This window comes from Paramisgurnus dabryanus, chromosome 12 (genome assembly GCF_030506205.2).
Source record: "Paramisgurnus dabryanus chromosome 12, PD_genome_1.1, whole genome shotgun sequence".
NCBI classification, from domain to species: domain Eukaryota; kingdom Metazoa; phylum Chordata; class Actinopteri; order Cypriniformes; family Cobitidae; genus Paramisgurnus; species Paramisgurnus dabryanus.
This window is the reverse complement of record NC_133348.1, coordinates 22,536,123-22,557,392: the sequence shown is the minus strand read 5'-3', so window position 1 is coordinate 22,557,392 and position 21,270 is coordinate 22,536,123. Positions and strand designations below refer to the sequence as shown.

At 38.6% G+C, this 21,270-nt stretch overlaps 1 protein-coding gene across 4 annotated transcripts in view; it reads right to left on the bottom strand.

Moving 5' to 3' along the window:
- The window catches only part of kcnh5a (potassium voltage-gated channel, subfamily H (eag-related), member 5a), a 105,559-nt gene that overhangs the window by 83,662 nt on the left and 627 nt on the right, over positions 1-21,270 (bottom strand). For 2 of the 4 annotated variants that reach the window (XM_065257210.1, XM_065257208.1), the window contains exons 2-5: positions 11,655-11,778; positions 8,299-8,405; positions 7,158-7,286; positions 6,742-6,813 (exon numbers count right to left, since the gene is read on the bottom strand). In XM_065257210.1, coding sequence (XP_065113282.1) covers positions 6,742-6,813; positions 7,158-7,286; positions 8,299-8,405; positions 11,655-11,778 — 432 coding nt within the window. The remainder of the gene's footprint in view (positions 1-6,741; positions 6,814-7,157; positions 7,287-8,298; positions 8,406-11,654; positions 11,779-21,270) is intronic. The other 2 variants (XM_065257212.1, XM_065257209.1) reach the window with 1 other exon arrangement.

Genomic DNA, 21,270 nt, shown 5'->3' with positions numbered 1-21,270 from the left:
AGATAGAGTAGGCAGAGAAATCGAAAGAGAGAAATGGAGGATGAAATTGGGATCTGACAATGGCCATCAATCACAAATCCACAGATATGCAAGGAATGCTCCACAGTTCGCTCCAGCACAACCTGTATAGAGCAATCCCGAACATAAAGTGACAGCTTGTCGGTCTCATTACTCTGCAGAGTACTATTGCACTAATACATTTTGCACACAACCACAGAAACATTCCCAGTTAAAAATTTATCCAATGACATCGAAGTGTTTTTTTAGTGTTGTGTAGCAATATGAAAACAACAACTGAATGGAAACTGTGCACTAAGTGCAAGATATAATAAAACCCAATCTCAAAATCTCACTGCCAAATCCATCTTCTTTTGTGAACTTATTCAATTTACAACACAACCATGGCTGTAAAGTCTCACAGTCAGACGGAGGCTGTGCAGATTCTGTGATTCTCAATAGGGGTATGTGTACCACAGGGAGCACTTAAGCAGCTTCCAGGGTTTCTTTTGTTTTGCTTTGTTAAACTTAATAAACTGAAATGACTACCTAATTGTGTTTTATTTATGAATAAACTATCTGTCGGGTTTTAAAACTTACGAAAAGTTTAGCTGCCTCATTAAAAGAAGATGATTGTAATGAGTGAATGTGTTTATTCACAGTATCGATTTGTTCAATTTAAAAGTGAGCCATTGTAATAATTTTAAAGCTCCTATTACACACGCTGTTTCTGCATATATGATGTTAACATCCTTAATATCTCCCAAGAGTATTTAGTTTTATCAGATTTATAAAAAAGACAGATCAGCTCTAGCGATTCTTTCCGATAACGTACAAAAAAATTCGGAAGGAGGAGTTACGAGCTGCGGGAGGAGCGAGTCACAAGTCAAGCAACACACTGGATAACTTATGATTAATATGATTAATATTAATATGATTAATAACTACCTTCTGGTAGCGCCACCATCTTAGACGCGTCCGCATTCAGGATGAGAGCTTACGCAGCCTACGGAGGCTACTCTGCTGCTGCTCTGTGCCCCCGCCCTCCGAATTTGTCATACGTCACTAAGAAAAGTGCGTACACTACGCTAATACTCTCTCCTGAATACAGAGGAGTCTAATGGTAAATGGTAAATGGACTGCATTTATATAGCGCTTTTAACAGACCTATGGCCATCCAAAGCGCTTTACAATTTGCCTCACATTCACCCATTCACTCACACATTCATACACCGACGGCGGTGTCAGCCATGCAAGGCGCCAGCCAGCTCGTCGGGAGCGGCTGGGGTTAGGTGTCTTGCTCAAGGACACCTCGACACTTGGTCCGGTGGAGCCGGGGATTGAACCACCAACCTTCCGGTTTGTAGACAACCTACATGAACCACTAGGCCACTGTCGCCCCTCCAGTCTAAGATGGCGGCGCTACCGGAAGGTATTTATTTTCATTAATAAAGTTTTAAATATGGATATTTCTACAACAACACCGCACGGATTACCCTCAGAAGACCTTTGTTTATCATCCTGGAGCCGTTTTTATTTTGTGAAGGATGGACGCACTTTTTTTGGACTTGAAAGTCGTGGACCCCGTAACATTACATTTAATCAACTGAAAGATCTAAAACATTTTCTAAAATATCCGAAAATGTGTTTGTCTGAAAAACGATGGACATATGCAACTCGGACAGCTTGGGGGTGAGTAAATCATGGGTTTAATATCATTTTTGGCCGACTATCCCTTTAAGTAAACAGACCTAATGGGGCGGTTTCCCAGACAGGGATTAGACTAGTCCTAGACTAAAATAAATGTAACAGCTGTCCAAACTGAAAACAACTTGCACTGACATATATTAAAATACATCAGTGTCCTTTGTTTTGCATCAAAATGCACACAAGTAATGTTTTTAGTAAGGTATGTTTGTTAAAAGTAGTTATATTTCGTATTTAAACTAAGGCCTAGTCCTGGTTTAAGATAATCCCTGTCCAGGAAACCGCCCCTATATGTTTGAGCCTGTATCAGATGAAGATACTGATTTTGAGGAACAACCAATTGTTCAGTAATTGTAAATGGACATTTCTGAGTGTTATGTTTGTGTTTCATAAGTTTTTTTGTTTTTGTTTTAACATTGTAGCAACACTGTAATTAAATGAATGTGTAATTTAATGTTGGGGCATACATCCTGACGTTAACGTCACAGTAGGAATTATGTTGATAATGGCCTGTTTTTTCAGTGGTCTTTTGTATGCACAAGGTTTACATAAAAAGAAGAAAACAATTGTGTTTGAGGCTTACGCTATGTCATTACCATGTACAGAACTCTTACTATTATAGAGCTTTTAGAAGAGGTGGATGAATAGCTGCTTTAATCAAAGATGCCTTTCAATGCAAGCAAGTGTTACTGTGTGATTACCAGTCATTTGAATATTTGTGTATTCCTTTAAAAGGTACACCACGCATTCTGTTTACAATTATTTACAGGCCTCCCAAATACACCCCAGCATTTGTTAATAATTTTACAGAACTGTTGAGAAACCTCTGAATTTGACTGTTTTGTTATTGCTGGAGATTGCAATATTTATATATACAATGCAGAAAACTGCGATTGAACTGTTAAATGTTTTAAACACATGGTCCTACACAAAATCGGGGACACCCTTTGGTCTGCTTATTAGCAAGGGTCTAAACATTTCATCCACTGTTATTAAGGATGTAGCACTATCTGACCATTTCTGTGTTTACTTTGATTTATTGATCTGTCCTGCTGTGGCTAGATCTGTCTATGTCAAAAAAAAAAGGTTAATAAATGAAAACACCATTGAGGTATATATGAATGCTAATGTTGCCAAATATATCAGCAGACTCTGTTGATGTTCTTTTTGAAAATGTAAACTTAAAAGTTAAAGATGCTATTGACGGTATAGCTTCAGTCAAGGTCAGGATGATCACAGTCTTTATGCATTCAGTGTAGAACTAGGTACAGCTAAACAGACCTTCTTCTCAAACATTACAAACACCACAAAAACAATACCCACACTCTTTTTGCTACTGTTGAGAGACTAAAGGGCGATTTATAGTCGTGCGTAGGTCCTACGGCGTAGCCGCGAAGGCGTAGGTTCCGCGTCGGTTTTCATTTATACTTTTGCGTCGTTGCCGCGTCGACGTGCAAACACACGCGAAACCGCTGGTTGGCAGTAATCACGCGTGTAACCACAGTAGCAGCAGAAGTCGTCACAGAAGAAGAAGCTAAGCAAGTTAACCCACAAACGAAGAAGAAATAGCAACTTGTTGTGTATAATTTCAGAAGACCAGCAATGTTGGAAGTAAATAAACAGCGACTTATGTTGCAGTTTGAGTTAAATCACTCCGCAACTTGGCTCATCTTTGTTTTCACCGTCTCAAACGAAAATACCTATGACGCAGTTTTTTTTACCTGACGGGAGGGGTTCTGGTGGACCAATCACAGCGCTTGCGGTCCGCGTAGAGCCGACGCGCTGTTAGAAATTTTGTGAGGTGCGCGTCAGGCTACGCAGAGCTACGCACAGGCTACGGATAGCCTACGCCGTAGGACCTACGCACGACTATAAATCGCCCTTAACAAACCCCCCAAATCAAGTTCCTTGTGGAATGCTCTCTAAAAACAAATGCAATAAGTTTGCAACCTTTTCCTCTGAGAAGATCAGTAAAATCAGAATGGCAATCAATCCAGCCTCATATTGTACTGTGATCAGTCGGATCTCATTACAGCAACTTCAGAAATTAGTCATTTTCTCAGAATTTCACATCTTATGGTACAACATCTTAAAGCATCAATTTGCAGCCTTGACACGCTCTCCACATCCTTTCTCAAAAAGGTACTATACTGTTTAGAAACTGATCTCTTAAAAATAATAAATACCTCTCTGATCACAGGCACTTTTCCCGAGTCCCTAAAAACATCAGTTGTTAAGCCTCTCCTAAAAAAGAGTAAACTAGACAAAACCATACTTAGCAACTACACTGAAAAAAACAATGTGCTGGATTTACTAAAAAAAATTATACTTTATATAGTGCATACTTTTTGCACCCACTTTTTTAAAGTACGTTTTACATGGAATTTTAAGCAGTTTAAGCTTAAAAAAATTAAGCAATTGCTTAAAATTCCATGTGAAACTTGCTTAGAAAGAGGGACGCAAAAATGATGCCCTACATTTTTTTTGTAAATCGAGCTAATTATTTTTAACACTGTAAAATGATTTCCATCGCCGCTTCTGTTTAATTTGTATATGCTGCCACTTGGAACGAGACAAAGCTAGGTCAATCGCACACCAAGTGGTGGCTAAAAACAGGGTTTTTTTCCCCGAGGGGCAACCCTTTTTGCATGTTTAGGGTTACGTGCACATGTCTTCGTGCCATAAGAATATGAAAAGATGTCGAGATTCTGTTTAAAGGCACAAAGTTAGATGTGTTCTGTCGCTGCATGACATTAACGACAAATGCATTTCTTTCAGGATGGGATTAGTTATGGAAGGCCAAAAGAGACAAAAATGTCCAATCAGCTAAACGCCAGGAAACGAGTACTTCTCCAGCACGGAGGACCTCTTTTCTGGGCGTAGTATGGATTTCAATGACTGCAGGCTCGGTTGTCTTCTGCTCATATAGAATCCATCCTGTAACCTTGGGGTTCCCTGAGGGGCAACCTGTTTCGCTAATCAAGGTCACATGCAAATGCTTTGTGCCTTAGTATTAAGGAAGAAACCACGGTTCCCTTCGCAAGAAGGCCAATATTGGGGGCTTAGGGTCATCACATAAGGCTTACGATGGATGCATCCCTCTAAGGCTGGGAAGTGGCTATGGAAGACCATAGGGTCAAAATATATGCAAGTCTACATGGAGCAGATGTTCTGTCGAGGCAGGCGTCGAGCTCGGGGGAATAAGACTCCACCCAGATGTTGTGGAGCAGATCTGGCTCAGGTTCGGCCAAGCAAAAGCTGACTTGTTTGCAATTCGGGACAACTCTTTGGTTGTCTCTCACTTACCCAGTTCCGCTTGGGCTGGATGCCATGACACAGGAAGGGCCTGAGGGCCTCCAGTATGTTTTCCCCAATTGCTCTGCTACCGGGAGTTCTGAAGAGGGTCCGGCAGCACAGACGCAGCGGTTGCTTGTAACCATGTGTTGGCCGGCCCAAGTATTGTTTTGAACCTGGTCTCCCTTCTAGATGGCTCCCCATTTCATGTGCTGATCTGGAGGGATCTGTAGTCTCAGGCGAGGGGCACTGTGTTTCCCTCCTGCCTAGAGCGAATAAGCTTGTGAGTCTGGCATTCAGAGTTCCCTCCACCAGGAAATTATACACATTTAAATTAAGACTTTTAACGTGGTGCCAAGAGCACTTAAATGACCCCGTTTACTGCCCCTTGGAACAGTTCTGGATTTTTTATAAAAGCGATTGGCTGCAGGACTGTCTCCTTTGACCATTAAGGTTTATGTGGCAGCTATATCTGCCTTCCATACCTTAGTGGTCGGCCCCTCATTAGGTAGAGACCAACTAGCCATGCGTTTTTCATGTGTGGCACTCTGAGGCTAAAGCCTGTGAGTCATTCTAGGATCCCTGCATGGGATCTGTCCGTGGTGCTTGAGGACTTATCAGAGGCACCATTTGAGCCATTGGATACAATGTCAGAGAAGCTTCTCACACTAAAAAACGTGAGCACAGGACATGTATTGTTCTGAACAGCTAAGTTCAGGAAAGCAGAGCAGGTATTTTTATGCTTTGTTTCAGCCCGGACAGGTTTCCTGGCTACTAAGCAGACTTTGAGTAAATGTATAGTTGAGGCTATCTCTTTTGCTTATGTAGCCTATGGACAGCCCTGAGAAGAGAACGAGATGCTGCGTCCTCCTAGCCATACTTCCTGCGTACCTGTAAGCAATCTTCGGCAATATTTCAGATAGTGGGGCGTTTTTACGTCGCTTTTTATGTTTCCTGGCTCCCGCGTCACCCCGCCGGTGACGTCACAACCCACCATTGATTGGATTTGATATACACATTCAGATGCACTCACACCTGAAGGCGTTCCCAAAGCATCTCTATGGCGACACAGCATCTGAACAAGGGTTACATACATTACCTGAGATGTGTGGAAACAACTTCCATATAAGGGTAAAAATCCGCTCACTCCTTTTTTTTAATAAAGGAGCTATTCAGATTCCCCCCATTGATGACAGCATCGGAGGGAAAGCTCCACTCAGTGACAGTTACGATCTGTTACTATCTGACCTATTTGAAGCACAGAGTCCGCCATTGCTGTAAGCAATGCATGTCGATTTATCTCTTTCTTTGAAGATTATAAAGTAAATGAGGATTAAGGCATGAGACATGAGACAGAGAGAGAATGATTGACATCACAACGCGGCCATCATATACAATATACAGTAAGCAACATGCTGTGTATGTGATTTTATGACAAAAATATGATTTCATATAAATTTAATCTTTAGTTTAAGCTAGATTTCTGTTTTAGTTCAATCAAACATGCTTTTATGGTTTGGTCAAAAAGTAAACTCCTAACAACAGTGTTTGTAGAAGTTTGATTTCTTGTAAAATGCCAAAATTTTAAAACATTAACTATGTAGCATGTGAAAGCAGCATGAGACTAGACCACAATGCTCACCCTCTACTAATTCATAAACACGCATTTAATATGCACAGCACAGTCAGATGATTGACTTTTTAAACTGGTTCAAACATATAAGGCTGAACACTGCTACTGACTTGTTGCGTGAGATTCTCCTGCTTTGTTGTGGCGGTTCGCTGCAGCACGAGTTCTTGAAACTCCGCCCTCTTCTGGAAAGCGAGCCGAGAGCAACAGCTCATTTGCATTTAAAGGGACACACACAAAAACGGCAAATTTTTGCTCACACCTAAAAAGTGGTCATTTTAACATGCTATAATAAATTATCTATGGGGTATTTTGAACTAAAACTTCATATACACACTATGGAGACACGGAAGACTTATTTTACATCTTGTAACTTTGTCACAAAAAGGGACCTTTAAAAGGTTCTTTCATCACATAGCTGCAAAAAACCTTTTAGAACCTTTACTTTTAAGAATGGGGGTACCTGAGCCATACTGATGGGGCTGTCGTTGAATGCTAAGAAAGACAAAGAAAGTTTGAGGTTTCTTACCTCTGGTGGTCTCATCTTCAATAGGCTGCTTGAAGACAGTGATATCCTTGAAAGTGCAGAGGAAAAGGACCACCTTATCATTTTCATTGCTGATGGGGGCCACCTGCATGTAGAGCCACACGGGGGTTCCTGACAGCGCCATAGGAACGCAGTGAGAGAGGAAGAGGGGGTGAAAGCAGGGCAGAGTATGAAAAGTGGTACGTGAAAGATGTGCATTTATAAAAGAAGTGAGGGATCAAAACAGGTCATGATGAGCAGGGAGATGAAAGAGGAGGAAGTTGATGAGAATATTGGGGGAAAGTAGAAGTAATGGAGAGGTCAGGTGTCAGGTGAACAAAAGAGGAATTAATGACGATGGGTTGATGGTGCGGAATAGAAATTGCAGGAGAAGGACAGACAAGATGGGAATTGAAAAAGAGGAAGGAGACGGGAAGATAATTGAGACTAAGTCCCTCAGTTGACCAGTATAAGAAATTTACTGTGTTCCCGCGTGCCTAATTGGTTATTACGTCTAGGCTTAACAGGAAAGCTTTATCTTGTGAGGGGCTGGAGGCAACATGGGGATATTGATCTTTATAGTACCTGCATTAGAAAAATCCAAGAGCAGCAAGGATGCCATTGTGCCCTAATGTTGGATGCCTATAGGTGTAAATGAACAAATGTACCAGCAAAAATGCAAACGAGAAAAAAGTAAACGAGAGCGTGACAAACCTTAAAAGTTTATTTTCGGGGGCATTTCAAGGGTATTTTAACATCATAAAACACAGATTATGAAAGTCCAACTTCAACTTCAGATTGCATAAGGCAATCCTTGACTGTACACTGTATTGTAATAACTATAAAGATTATAAATGAATGCTGGTAAGGTGCAATAGTATGTTGCCTGGCAACCTTTAGTAAACCTACAGAATGAAGAACTAAATAAAAAAATAAATTGTTGATTCAAGTAAGTATTAATAAATATAACTTAGTTATTTTACCAGGGTAATAGGGGTCACGTCATTACTGTGTACACAAGACTTGAACTGGGTATGGAGAAACAGCATTTTCATTAAATCCCCATCCAACATGAAGCACAAATGCATGCTCTTCTGCTACATATAGCAGGTACAAGCAAACAATAATTTCTAGAAATACTCACTGTTCTTCTTATACAGCAGCACTTCAAAGCAATTGGATTCATAGTTATCAAAAGTCTGTCTGACTTTGTCTGTTGTCTTTTTGTCTGTAAGCTCGCCATACATGAAACTGCCGGGTGGACGCGAGAGAAAAGGGTAAAAGGCAGAAGAAAGATGGTAGAAAGGTGGATGTTGAGGGAAACAAAAACAGTGAGACAAACAAAGAGAGCAGAAAAAGAGAGTTAGGTTGAAGCGCACACACCTGTCCGCCCAGTAAACCCTAGCATGTCTTTCATTGTCAATTAATTCAGTGAGCGTGTGCACATGGGGGGCGTGGCTGATGACACAGGTTGTCAGTTACTGAAGACGCTCTGTTTAACATGAACAGAAAGTGGAGGCTGGTCAAACAGAGCCACATATCCGACAAGTTCTTCTTTTAATGTTATTTATTAGGAAGGAAACGTGATACAGAGACAATTAAACTTAAAACAGTTTAGAGAATTTCAAACTGTACCAAAGCAAAGGCTTTCTTGGATTATTGGGTTACAGTGATTTAAGTAACGTGATAAAAATAATCTTTAAGAAGTTGTTGATTCTTCAGTTGTAAAACAGACTACATGTACAACCAAATATATGAACAGTTAAATATATGTTAGTGGTCGACCATTATTGATTTATCTCAATGAAAACATCCAACCCAGTCTCAGGGAGTTGCGTATAAATAGCACGAAGTGTGAAAATCTTGCAATACATACTGCAAATTCCAATTTTGGTGTGCATATGATACGGCAGTCCTCGCACTTAAATGCCGCATCTTTTTTGTTGTTTTATTTATTGGTTTCTCTTTTTTTTTTTTTTTTAGCATTGTCGCTTGGGTTTAGGGTTAGAACAACTTTTTGTTACATAAAAATGACATCCTAACCCAAACACCCAATTCTAACCCCAACTCCAAGCAACAATTGGTTAAAAATAGACAAAAACATGGAGAAACCTGTATATTAAATAACCCCCTTAAGCAAATCTCAAATCTAACCCTAAACCCAAGCAAAAATGGTTTAAAAAACAGAAAAAAATTGAAAAAACAATAAATAAAACGACAAAAAAATTGGAATTTGGCGTAAATATTGCACGATTTTTACACTTTGTGCTATTTATACGCATCTACATGAGACTGGGTAGAAACATCTGGAGAGCTCACAAATTTGGTATACATTAAAAGATGTTAAAGGATGGACATGGTTATTACACAATGGCAAAGCTGTAGATTTGTGAATAATTGTGTGCCTTGTCCAATTTACTTAATAATTAACACAATTTTTTGTGTTATTTATTTACTTTTATTATATATAATTTATTTTTATATTTTTTATATTTATATATTTTTTCTTCTTTCTTTTTCTCTCTCTTGTGTATAAATATCAAAACTAATAAAAAGACAATGAAAAAAATTATTTATCCTTGTTGAACAGGCCAGAACTAATTGCGTGGAAAAGATTTCTTTAAAGTCGCCATGAAAATAAAATGAAAAACTGTAATTTGTTTTGAAATATTGTGGTATTTTTTACAAATTACTTATCTGTGAGCTTCATAATTTAAAACAAAAATTGGAAGGGGTCCGGGAGAATACTAGATGCACCTGAATGGACCTGCACATCCAGCCTGATGTCTAAGGAATTCTGCTTAGGGCCCCCAAAATAGTAAACATGCCACTGCATATAAATACCTCTGAGGTATATTGGTACCAAAAAAGCATATTAGTGCCTCAAAAATACATGGAGTATTTCATTTTTTTCTTATAATCATACATTTTGGCCACCTCATAAAATTCCTGAGACATCAGGCTGGATGTGCAGGTCCATTCAGGTGCATCTAGTATTTTTTTGGTTTTAAAAAGTGCCGTCCAATAAAACATACTTCAGAAAGTTACACAAGCCTTCTTGTGAGAAGAATTAGGTAAGTGAAACCTAAGTAGTCTTAGTAAAGAGAGGAAATCTGAAATGTTCTCATTTTCAGGGCAATTGTCAGATCTGTTAGAACTATTTTGTCGAAAAGCTTCTTCATTCTCCTTAAGGGATATTTTAGGCTGAGGACAGTTTGCAACAGTTCATGGGGAACATGGCGTACAATTACAGGAAACTGCCTCCCCTCTTCTTATGTATCATTCTCCCACTCCTTCTTGTTTGTTTCTCTCCTTTCCCTTTACCTCTACTTCCCATTTTCACTCCTCTCCCCCTTCATTTGGCATCTGATGTCCATCACAACCTCAACCGCACACAGGAGGACAATTATCTATGCGCAAGTCGTCTTTTGGAAACCTTTAGAGTCAGGATTGGGTGATTTTGCAGCCCTTTAGTACAATACTGAATTTCTCCAAAATGTTTTATTTGTTTTGGACCTTCTTATCACTTTAGGTTCAATGACGCATGAGGGTTTCATGGCTGTAAGCTGCTCAGAGGTGTACAGTATTACATTTTCAGCCCTTATTGCTTTAGCTGACAAAGATTTGTGCCAATTCTACCTCCAAAATTCCCCCTGAATCCTGAGTCACTCTGGAGTCATATCTCAGTCTGTAGGCAGATCCATATCGCTGTATGTACGTAGGTAGAGCCAAATCACTGAAGTTGGTATTTCTATTTCTACTCCTATGATTGGCACCTTGCTGAGCGTATTAAGCGCTAACGAGGAGCGCAGCGGAGACTCTTGGGAGAAGCCGGTGAGAAACAGCTCTTCGAGTAGCTTGCTAAGCAGATACTAGGGATTAAGGAACAGTTTTCCCAAATATGACATTTCTGCCATCATTTAGTCACCCTCCTGTTGTTTTAAAATGAAATATGCTTTCTTCTTCAGAGAAGTACAAAAAAGGAGACATTCAGGAAAATGTTCAGGGCGTTTCTTTACATATGCGAGCAGATAGTGACTTTCTTTCAACAATGCAAAATTATCACATAAGTGATATACATTTTGTGCATTATACAGTATTAAGTCATCTGAAGGTCTATAATAAGTCATCTAGATTGAATGCTATATTTGCATTTTTGTCTGACCTGTCCCTTTAATGCCTTTTAAAGAACAGCTAACCAAGCACTGGAGTCATTAGAGGAAAAATGCTTTATCACAGTGCCCAGAAAAAAATTTATTGTGATGAACTCAATCCTTTTTTCCAGCACATTCTGCACTGCATCAGTTTAATAGATTTACATTCGTCTCTCTGATCATATTTTCTTTGGAAAGGTTTACTGGGGCTTCCTGTATAGGCTTATAAAATAATGTAATTCTATAAACACACTTTATTTAGTTACGATGACACTGATGCATTTTACGTATTATGTGTATTTGTATCTCATCACTTACAGATTATAGAGGTGGGAGACTCACTCACCTGCAGGTACTGCTCTTCTGCATGACCTCAGCCCTATGATAGCCAGACAGCTTGCAGAATCCGTCATTACTGTAAACTATAGGCCACTCCACGATTTGTGCATTGCCCAACAAGAAACTTGTCTCTGTAAACAAAGATAAGAGAAAGTTAAGGATACATTTATTAAATGGGCACATATAAAATAGCTATGCCATTAGATATACGTCCTGTTTAGGACTTGAAAGTACCTCAATCAGTTCTTTAATTTGTCAAAGTGAATTGAAATGCAGTTGGGTGGCATCAATATAATTGAAATGCTGTGCTCTAGCCATGTAAGGTGTGAGCACCATAGCATTACAGAGACTCTGCTGCTCTCTCTGTAGATTTCATTAGTGATTTTAGTGAGGCTAAATCCAGCCGATCTCAACCTCCCCAAACAGGTATAAAAATAGCCAAACAAAGAGGACATTACAACACGCAATTTGTAGCAGAAATGTTGGTAAGAATATAACCCCCCCCCCATACACACATACAGTCACCCACAAACTGTATCTTCTTACTTACACACCCCACTATGACACTTTCATAATGCGGCAGAACTAAAAAGTGACTCAGAAAGAGTATGAGAGAAAGAAAGGAGTACAAGAGTGTGAGAGAGTGAGGAAGAGAGTAATTGAACTAATGGTACGTTTACATGACAACAATGTACTAAAAATAGAAAAGTTTTTTGCATACAAAAAGTGTTTTAAAATGATCCCTGCTAGCAATGCCACACAATGTTTAAACATCCATGCACATAATGTAAGGCCCTATAAAATCTGTTTTGTTTTTTCCCAAATGCCGTTTATTTATTCTCAAATTCTGTGTTTTCCATTTTCATTAATGAACATTCCTGACACAGAAAGCAGCAGGCTCCTGTCATTTTAAGACCCAAGACAGCTTTAAGACTGCACTGCTTCAATATAATGATAAACATCCAGCTGTTTATGTCTCTTAAACAATAAAGAAAACTTCAATGATCACACGTGTGTTGACTGCTCCTTTATGTGCGCTTCAGATGTGAGCACTCATGTCTAAAGAACATATACGAGCTATACACGCTGGTAAATAGAGATGAAGAGCGTCACGTTGTGCGGACATGTGCGCAAGCAAGGCAGATATGGAAAAAAATATGTAACCTTTAGTCTGCTGTTTTCCGGGCTTTGACGAACCCTGCTTCGATATAGAAAAGTAGGCGTTCCGTTCAGAAATGGAACTGGCAGCAGACTAACAGTTAAAGGGGGCGGAGTAATCGGATGCTTCTGCCCCAAGCCGTCTAGCTGACGTCATCAGAGAATGATCGCCACAAAATGTTGATTGAAATCTATTTTAATGATCTAAACGCATGGTCTTATGCTGCGTTCCAGGCAACCTGTAACCTGTGAATCACGACTTCAAAAGCACAACTCACGACTCTGAACTGGGAGTACATCGATCTAGTACGAGTTCACAGGTGGGAAGTCACAAGTTTGACTGCCGTTCCAGTGCACTTTCACAGGTAGAAGGTTGTGGAAACACGGGTTACATGCTGCCTGGAACGCATAGAGTCGTGAGTCGTGGTTTTGAAGTCGTAAGTCACGGGTTTAAAAACCTGCCTGGAACGCAGCATTAAGTGCACAGTCTAAACAGGCGTGTCCAATTCCACTTTTGCTAATTTAACGACAGGAAAAATAGTTTGTGCGCCGAGCGCACAGTCAAAAAGTGTTTTTCCTATTCTTGTAATAAGTAATGGGTGTGTTTTGGGCGTAACGTGCAATAAACCAATGATAATGTTATCTCTTATCCCCTTTAAAAGCCAGTTGCGCTGGTGCTATGTCTAATTCCTATTTAGATGACGGACTTTGTAAACTGAAAAACTGAGTGGAGGAAAAAGACCCCTAGTTTAAGATTAATGTTAAAAAATTGTTTTTCACTTGTATTGAAATTGTAATTTTTTTGGATTAAAACCTTTAAAAGCTGTTTTCTTTTAGTCATGGAAGTACAAATAGCAGGCTTTTAATTGCTGTAAAAAATAATAAAAAATAATTTACAAGTATGTATGAAAAGGTTTGTACTTTTCAGCACTCGGACAGCGCCATGAGTTTTTTATTTTTTAAAAGCATTTCTTAAAAATGTTTCAATCTCACCATATCCACAGGTACAGAGTCATCATATACAATAAATCTGTGAGGTAGCATTTAAAAATAGATGCAATATTTGCATTTGTTTAAAGCAAAACATTTAATTACCAGGCTACAACATCTAAGTAAAACTAGGTAAAACATCTCTTTACGCCTTCTAACGTCTCATAATCGTTCCTCATTTATGTCCAAAAGAGACTCACTATACTCAAAATAATTAAAATTTTAACCCTTCATTTTTTCATATTATAAAAAGGGTTGTGTTCTACTGCGCATCCATGTGTGTGATAACCAAAGGCTCATTATTGTCCAGTATTACGAACCGCTCATTGAATAATTACAAAAATGCATTTGCTATTTAAACAACGTGGGAGCGTTTGTGCGCTGTTTATGCGCACCGAGCGCCTTGCTGTTTTTGCCGCCAACCAGCACGCGGAGAGTCGCCCAACGTCATTTGCGTCTTTCCATTGTCCAACTGAATGAGGGGAGAGGCGGGCCTTACGTTGTGGTGAGGGAAGTTTACAGTTGCTTTGAAGAACCAGACTCCACTCGCTCACTCTCTCCTGTGTGTTTATGCACCTCTCACCCTCAAACAAGGTCAGAACAAGTGCCCTCTTTTTAAAGTTTCTGCTAATATGACAGTTAACAGCAAAAGAGCGCTCACGCTTCAATATTTGATTGACAAGACAGCTAACTCAGTGGTTGCTTAGCAATATAAAAAAGGCAGTGCATCGCGCCTTGCGTTTCCGAGCGTTTAAAGCGCGATTGGTGCGATTAGCCCCTTACACAGATTTTTATTTAAGTTTATAATACACACCTCAATATTACATAAAAAACAAGAATTGTCAATTTTGATTTTGGGACTTTAAACAATGATGAGAAACAATGATGATATTGCTTTAAAAAAAAGGGCAGAGTTTTACTAACAGATTTTGGTCCCTTTTAAAACTTTGCCATGTTAAAGCAAACTGAACCATGCAGAAAATGGAAAATTGTAACAATTTAAATGGTCTACTGGTCTGAAAACATCCTAAAGGTTAGTGGGAGAGAGTGGGAGAAATTGATAGATGTTTCTCTTCTCTTTTAAATAGTCACCATTCTGCCCACCTTGTCTGCAGGAGCAGCTGAAATGCTATGCATGAAGAATAACATGAAGTGCTGTCCCCTTGAGGAAGACGAGTGGAGACTCATTACAGAGGCCTCCATACCAGGGCCCCTGGCCCCCTCATATCAGGGGCCAACTGCAGGGAAGTGCTCCCCGGAGATGTGAGCGACCCACATCCTGTTTGCAGATCATGAATTGTGATATGATAACCGTGTAATGTTCTGTCACTGGCGATATATTGCATTCACCATGAAGACAGCACATTCAAACTAATGAAGTCTTTGCCATGAAGTCAAGCATTAATAACTTATAAAGAATAGTGTAGTAGGCCTTTCAGCATGATGGCAACACAGTTTTAAGTCTGTGCAGACTAAGCTATCATGCTATCTAAGCTATTGTGATACGGTGACGATAACCAATTACAATGCTTGCGGGTAAAGTCAGGCCAATAGATCAGTATTAAAACTGAGAAAAGCAAACATCACTAAGATAAAGCAATACAGGATGCCTCAAAGCAAAAGAACATCCAATACACTGGCTTTGAAAGGTTGAGGCCGTTTTGTCCAGTGGTATGTACAGTGAAAACTAGGGAATATTTAGACTCTAGAAAGCCTAATCCATATAATCTCACCCGAGGCAAATTAACGCTGCGTTTACTGGCGTCTTTCATGAATTAGCTTTGTTGTTCTCAATAACGGCTCATGTCAGTTCACACAGACTTTAAATATCCCAAGTGGCTGTCACATTCACATTGATCTCACTTACAGTTTCACGTGGAGCCTAAGGCGATCAGTCAGCACTTTATGTTCATGATGGGAGGCTGGCAAAAGCTTAGTGAGTAAATAGTAAATAAAGGACATATTGATGGCGTTGAAAGACTGCAATGAATGCAGAGCCCATGTGGGAGTCAACAAACAGCTGAAATGTTGCTCTTCACAATATCATATGAAGAGTTTGGTTCCAAAACGCGATAAAGGCCATTTTTAAAAAATATTTTTACCACTAGTGATGCACCGATACCACTTTTTTGGAATACGAGTACGAGTACGAGTACTTGCATTTCATTACTTGCCGATACCGATACAGAGAACTTAATAAAAAACATGATTTAAATTTACAGGTAACAGCTTTAGTCATATAATTTAACAAAAAAACAAAGGACTAGTTTTCCAGTTTGTTGTAAACTCTGCCTCTTTGGACAACACAAGAGGCATTAACCCCTTACACGCCGCTCAAACATAGACATTTCTCAGACCGTGGTATCGATCCCTGGTATCGGGGGACTTTTAACGAGTACGAGTACTTTAGAAAATGTGGTATCGAGGCCGATACCCGACACCAGTATCGGTATCGGTGCATCCCTAGTTACCACCAAAATCAGTCTTTTTTTAGTATTAAAAAGTAAATTATTAATTTTACGCAACATCCAATATTCACCATGTTATTCTGTCATCTTTTCTCCCCTTTTCCCAAAACGTGATAAACGCCAGTCCTCCTTCTCTGCAGAATCCAATAAATGAAATTTTTACAGCTGATCGCTGTTAAAAAAGTTCAGCAACTTCGTCCCAAGGATGACAGCAGCAATGCCAGTGTTCTGAATATTACAAAGTTAGTGTTTTGATACCACTAGTTAATTAAATGAATGCACATTTATATATGGATTCAATATATAGCATTTTAAAAAAAAACTTGCCATGGATTTATTGCATTTTGTGGAAAAAAATATAAATTTTTATAATAAATCTTTGAAAATCTAATTATGGATTTGAATGTTTAATGTTATTATAACCTAAAGATGCTATGTGAAAATTTGTTACAGAAAATAGTGATTTCATCTTGTCACTTTTTTACCAAAATTAGTCAAAATGGATTTATTGCGTTTTGGAAGCAAACTCTTCAAATACAATTTTTGAATATTTTTCAGATTCTGCAAGATGTAATTATGTAAACGTATGAACCCAACTGTACATCACATAATTTCATAAGAAAGCATACATAATAAATAAATAAATATGCAAAGGAACTGACAGATGAAATATTACTACAACATAAATGTATATTCAAAACTTTCATGTTTCTTAGTATTTCTGACTCAGGAATGACAGGTGCTAAAACAGAAAATGAATCATACCACCAGGCATCTGCAGCTATGCTTTTCTAACACGAAACACCAAAGGCCATGATTCAAAATCAAAACTTTAGGATTTTACAAAAGAGGGAAGTAGATTATAAATGGCTCTGATTATGAAAACCCTGTGCGCACTGCGCTCTTCACTATCAAAAAATTTGCGACCCTTTCTCCGTCTCCGCGGCCTGTTGCAGTCTTTCTTTATCTTGCAATAATTCTCTATTCAATTACAGTGTGACACTTTTTGTGTGTCAGCATTTGACTCCATTACTTCCAGCAAGATGTGCATTAGGAAATAACCACTGCCAATCTCCGTCCGAAGGTCCTGTCTTAAGCAAACGGCTTTGAAGAGAGTTGTCGATTCAATCTCACTTTTACACTTTGTGAACGCCAGCTGAGAAAAATCTGACAAGGTCGGAAAAGTTTGACGTTTCCTGATGGCTAGTATGTGTCAGCTTTAATAAAACACGTTTGTCTAAATGGACAGGATTTATCACAGCTTTAAAATGTGTCCTTTTATGCTAATTAAATGTTGTAAATGCATCTGCTGGCTTTAAAACAAGCTCAAAGCAATACAGGTGGACAACCCTACAGTTTTCTTATTTACTCCATTTCTTGACCCTACAGGATCGTGTGATATGGTCCTGTCTGTGAAAACCCAGATAAAGTCATTTAATGCTTTCTACATACAAAAAGTACAAACATTCTGTAAAAAGATAAAAAAAAACTTGATATCTAAAATACTTTAAATCTGTTTTTCATAATTTCTAACAAAAAAGGTTACCACTGCTGCAGGCTTCATCAGATTTGACGCAAGGCAGGTTAGAGGAAGAAGATTTTTCTTACTAAAAAACTTCTGAACAACCTGAGCAGAGAAAATGAAGTTGGAAGTGGATCTCCATCATGCAAAGGATCCTCTAGTTAGGAAATTGAAGATTATTCAATCCCACAAAATACTTGGACCACAAAACGGGACAGACAACAGACAGTTCTACTTTACTCTAACAATTTTTGTGTTGATTTTGGTCTTTCAAACGTTGATGACAAAGACATTAAATCAGTCTTATAGGTTGCTAGGAGTGCATGCACCCCATGTGGGACCCCTTCCTGCCTGCTGCCATTAGGTGATACAGAGTTACCTCTCCTCTAAGCTCATCTGCACATTACTCCTGGCAATTACTCCAATGAGAAGTAATGACACTGAACAGGCACACTTCTATTTTTGGACCCATTACCATTACTGCATAATGCATTTTTTTCTCTACGTACGTAATCCTTTTGCATTGTATGTGCTCTTGCGCTGTCTTGTGGAAGTACACCAGCTTTCATTTCTAGTGTGAAGGGAAAAGCTGAATGAAAACAGATTTTATTAAGATAAACCTACATTTACAGTATACCACAGAGTTTTGTAAAAAAAAAAATCTATTGGCCATTATGGATCCTAAGCATGTAGGATAAACAGACTAAAGTGTAGATATTGACTTTGTCTGCCTTGCCGGACACAAAAACACATACAGCTCTCAGTTCTGGTAAGCATGAGATAGCACTTTCATTTCAACTATTTTTGGCTTCTGACATCCTTTTATTCCTCCTCTGTTGTCTTTTTGCTCTCTCATCGCCCTATGATTTCCTTGTCATTTCATCTTTATTTCCAAATGTATCATCTTAGCACAAACTCCACTTTCTTCTTCCTCCAGTTTGTTGCTAGAGTATATTTGTTCACGGCCTCTTTTTGCTTGTATATTTAAGTGTATCACATTCTTATTACCTTTATTCTGTGCCTGCTTCTGTCTGTGTCTTATTCACTAAAACAGTGTAATGTGCTTGTACACCTCGCATTGTGACAAGCATTACAAAAGAGCATGCTCAGGATGGCCAGGGGCAGCCATGCTTAGATGAGCCGCGGTACATTACATAAGACCCAGACGCAAATGAAGACTTCTAGGACGTGGAAGAAGCGAAGAGAGAAGCGAAAGAGAAAGACAGAATAAAGGAACACATAGGTGGGAGAAACCATGCAGCATACTATCAGAAAATAATGAATACTGGAAAAATAACACTAAAATACTGCTGCCATATTTAACCAAACTCGTATCTGCAATTCACATTTAGAATTGTCAGCCATATTTCCTGTGGAGGTGAAATAACTGTCCTCAAAGTAACAGAGGTCTTTTGAAGTCATTTCATTTTCCCAGCCAATGAGAATCCCTGCTGTCATCGATTAGCCAAAAAGTCAACCTGACTACAAAAGCTTTTCTAACACAATAAAAATCACCACAGTTGTTTCTCTACTTACTGGAGGTTAATAGGCACTGCTTTCGTTGTGTGACATATAAACGTTAAAAGCAATGTTGACTCGCTATAACTAAGATGGCAAAACGCAAACAAACTCCTCTGCCCCCAAACAAACGGATAATGGAGAGGAACTACAGGGAGAGGAGTTGTAAATAAGGGACACATACACAAAGCCTTACAAACAACTTCATCATTTTGACAGCTGCACCCAAGCTTTATTATTTTGTGGTGGACATGCTGTGTGTGGAAATATTACTGCCAGAATATATTGTTTGAAACAATATACAAACTCTTGAGAGAACTATGCTTATTATGCACAGAAATTAGATCATTTTATTACAAAATTCATAAGAGCAAGAGCAATAACATGCCAAGCACAACTCAACGACTAGGGAAATCTGACCAATTTTCACAATATTTAACTTAAAACATTTTTTTTAAAGACATCTCTTTTACCAGCCCCTGTATCTTATAATCTAACTACACTGACGTTGCCTTTCTCACTGCCAAGATCTGGCACCATCAATGGCATTTTGCAATGGCTTCTTATAGCTGCAAGTGTCCAAGAATGTCAAGTGCAGTTCATTTATTTGTAATCTCACCTAATGCCTCTATAAAAGTCTGCTGGTAAAATTTTAATTTTTATAGTGACATAATGTGTGCCCTCTCTATAGCAAACATAAATAAAAGACAATAAAGTCTATGATAAGCAAAAAAAAAAAAATGATATGTAAATTGAGATACACAAATCAATCAGCCAGTCTATTTAAATTCAGACTGTATAATTAAATTACTAATAGGATTTAATGGTATGCAGAGGGTATACAAATAATATGAGGGCTTTTGTTGAGCTTAATGTGCACTAGAATACTAAAGACTATGTGTTAATTTCCTGCACTTACCGCATCAATAAAACAATAAATGTTAAATGATCCCACAGTTTCTCGGGGAGCTCACAGAAAACAAAAATCTTAATATAGAGACTGTGATGGGATTTCTAACAATTAACGTGTGAGTTGAGGATCTTTCTGGATGTCTTTCCCATCCAAAAACCTAAATATGTCGGATTTGCATATAGGATTATAGGAGCACTGAGAGGTCAGAAAGCTGCCCATGGCAAATGTCATGAGCTAAGAGGACACTGCATGAAATTGAACTCACACACACACATACATAAGTTCATCACATAGAGTACTTTCTAGTGTCCGTGCATACTACAGTATACTAAAGCTTACTAAAACTTGAAGGGTGAGTGAGAGATACAAAGTGAGAGAATGCAAAATTAAAATCAATAACTATGTCTGTTTTAGTGTAAGCGCGTGGGACCTCTGCTGGTGAGGTTCTTTATAACAAACGCGTGTCAAACCCGTGGCACATTCCCGAATTTTTTGAAAGTGACACAAGATCACCCCACGATTCACGCAGATATCCACCATAAAGCAGCTAACAAAACAGTATCACCCTTAAACAAACTCATGCATGTTCAAGCTAGTTTAAGATCATTAAGAATTAAACAGGTTAATGAAACACTCTTGACTCTTTCAATGAAACATTATCTGCAGCATGCGTTCATTTTCCAATAATTGTAATAACAATAATTATAACATAATAATATAATATAAAGAAATGTGTTAACTAGATTACGCCTGTTTGTTGAAAAGTGAATAATAAGCACTGACTGGCTACAAAATATCAATTTAAACACTTTGTATCAGGAGTTATATTCTGTTTTTGTAAAATAGACGCACTTTTTTTACATGACTAAATTTTATTTTTGCGGCAAATGACGCGTGTGCTTCACCACGACTGTATAGAACATATCACGGAGCCAAATTCTTATAATTAATGGATGCTGGGAACAAACATCAATATAAAACAATTAAGCAATATGCGCAGTGTTGAGTTATTATTATGAACAGATGGACACATTTGGCCTAGTTTGTGTAAATT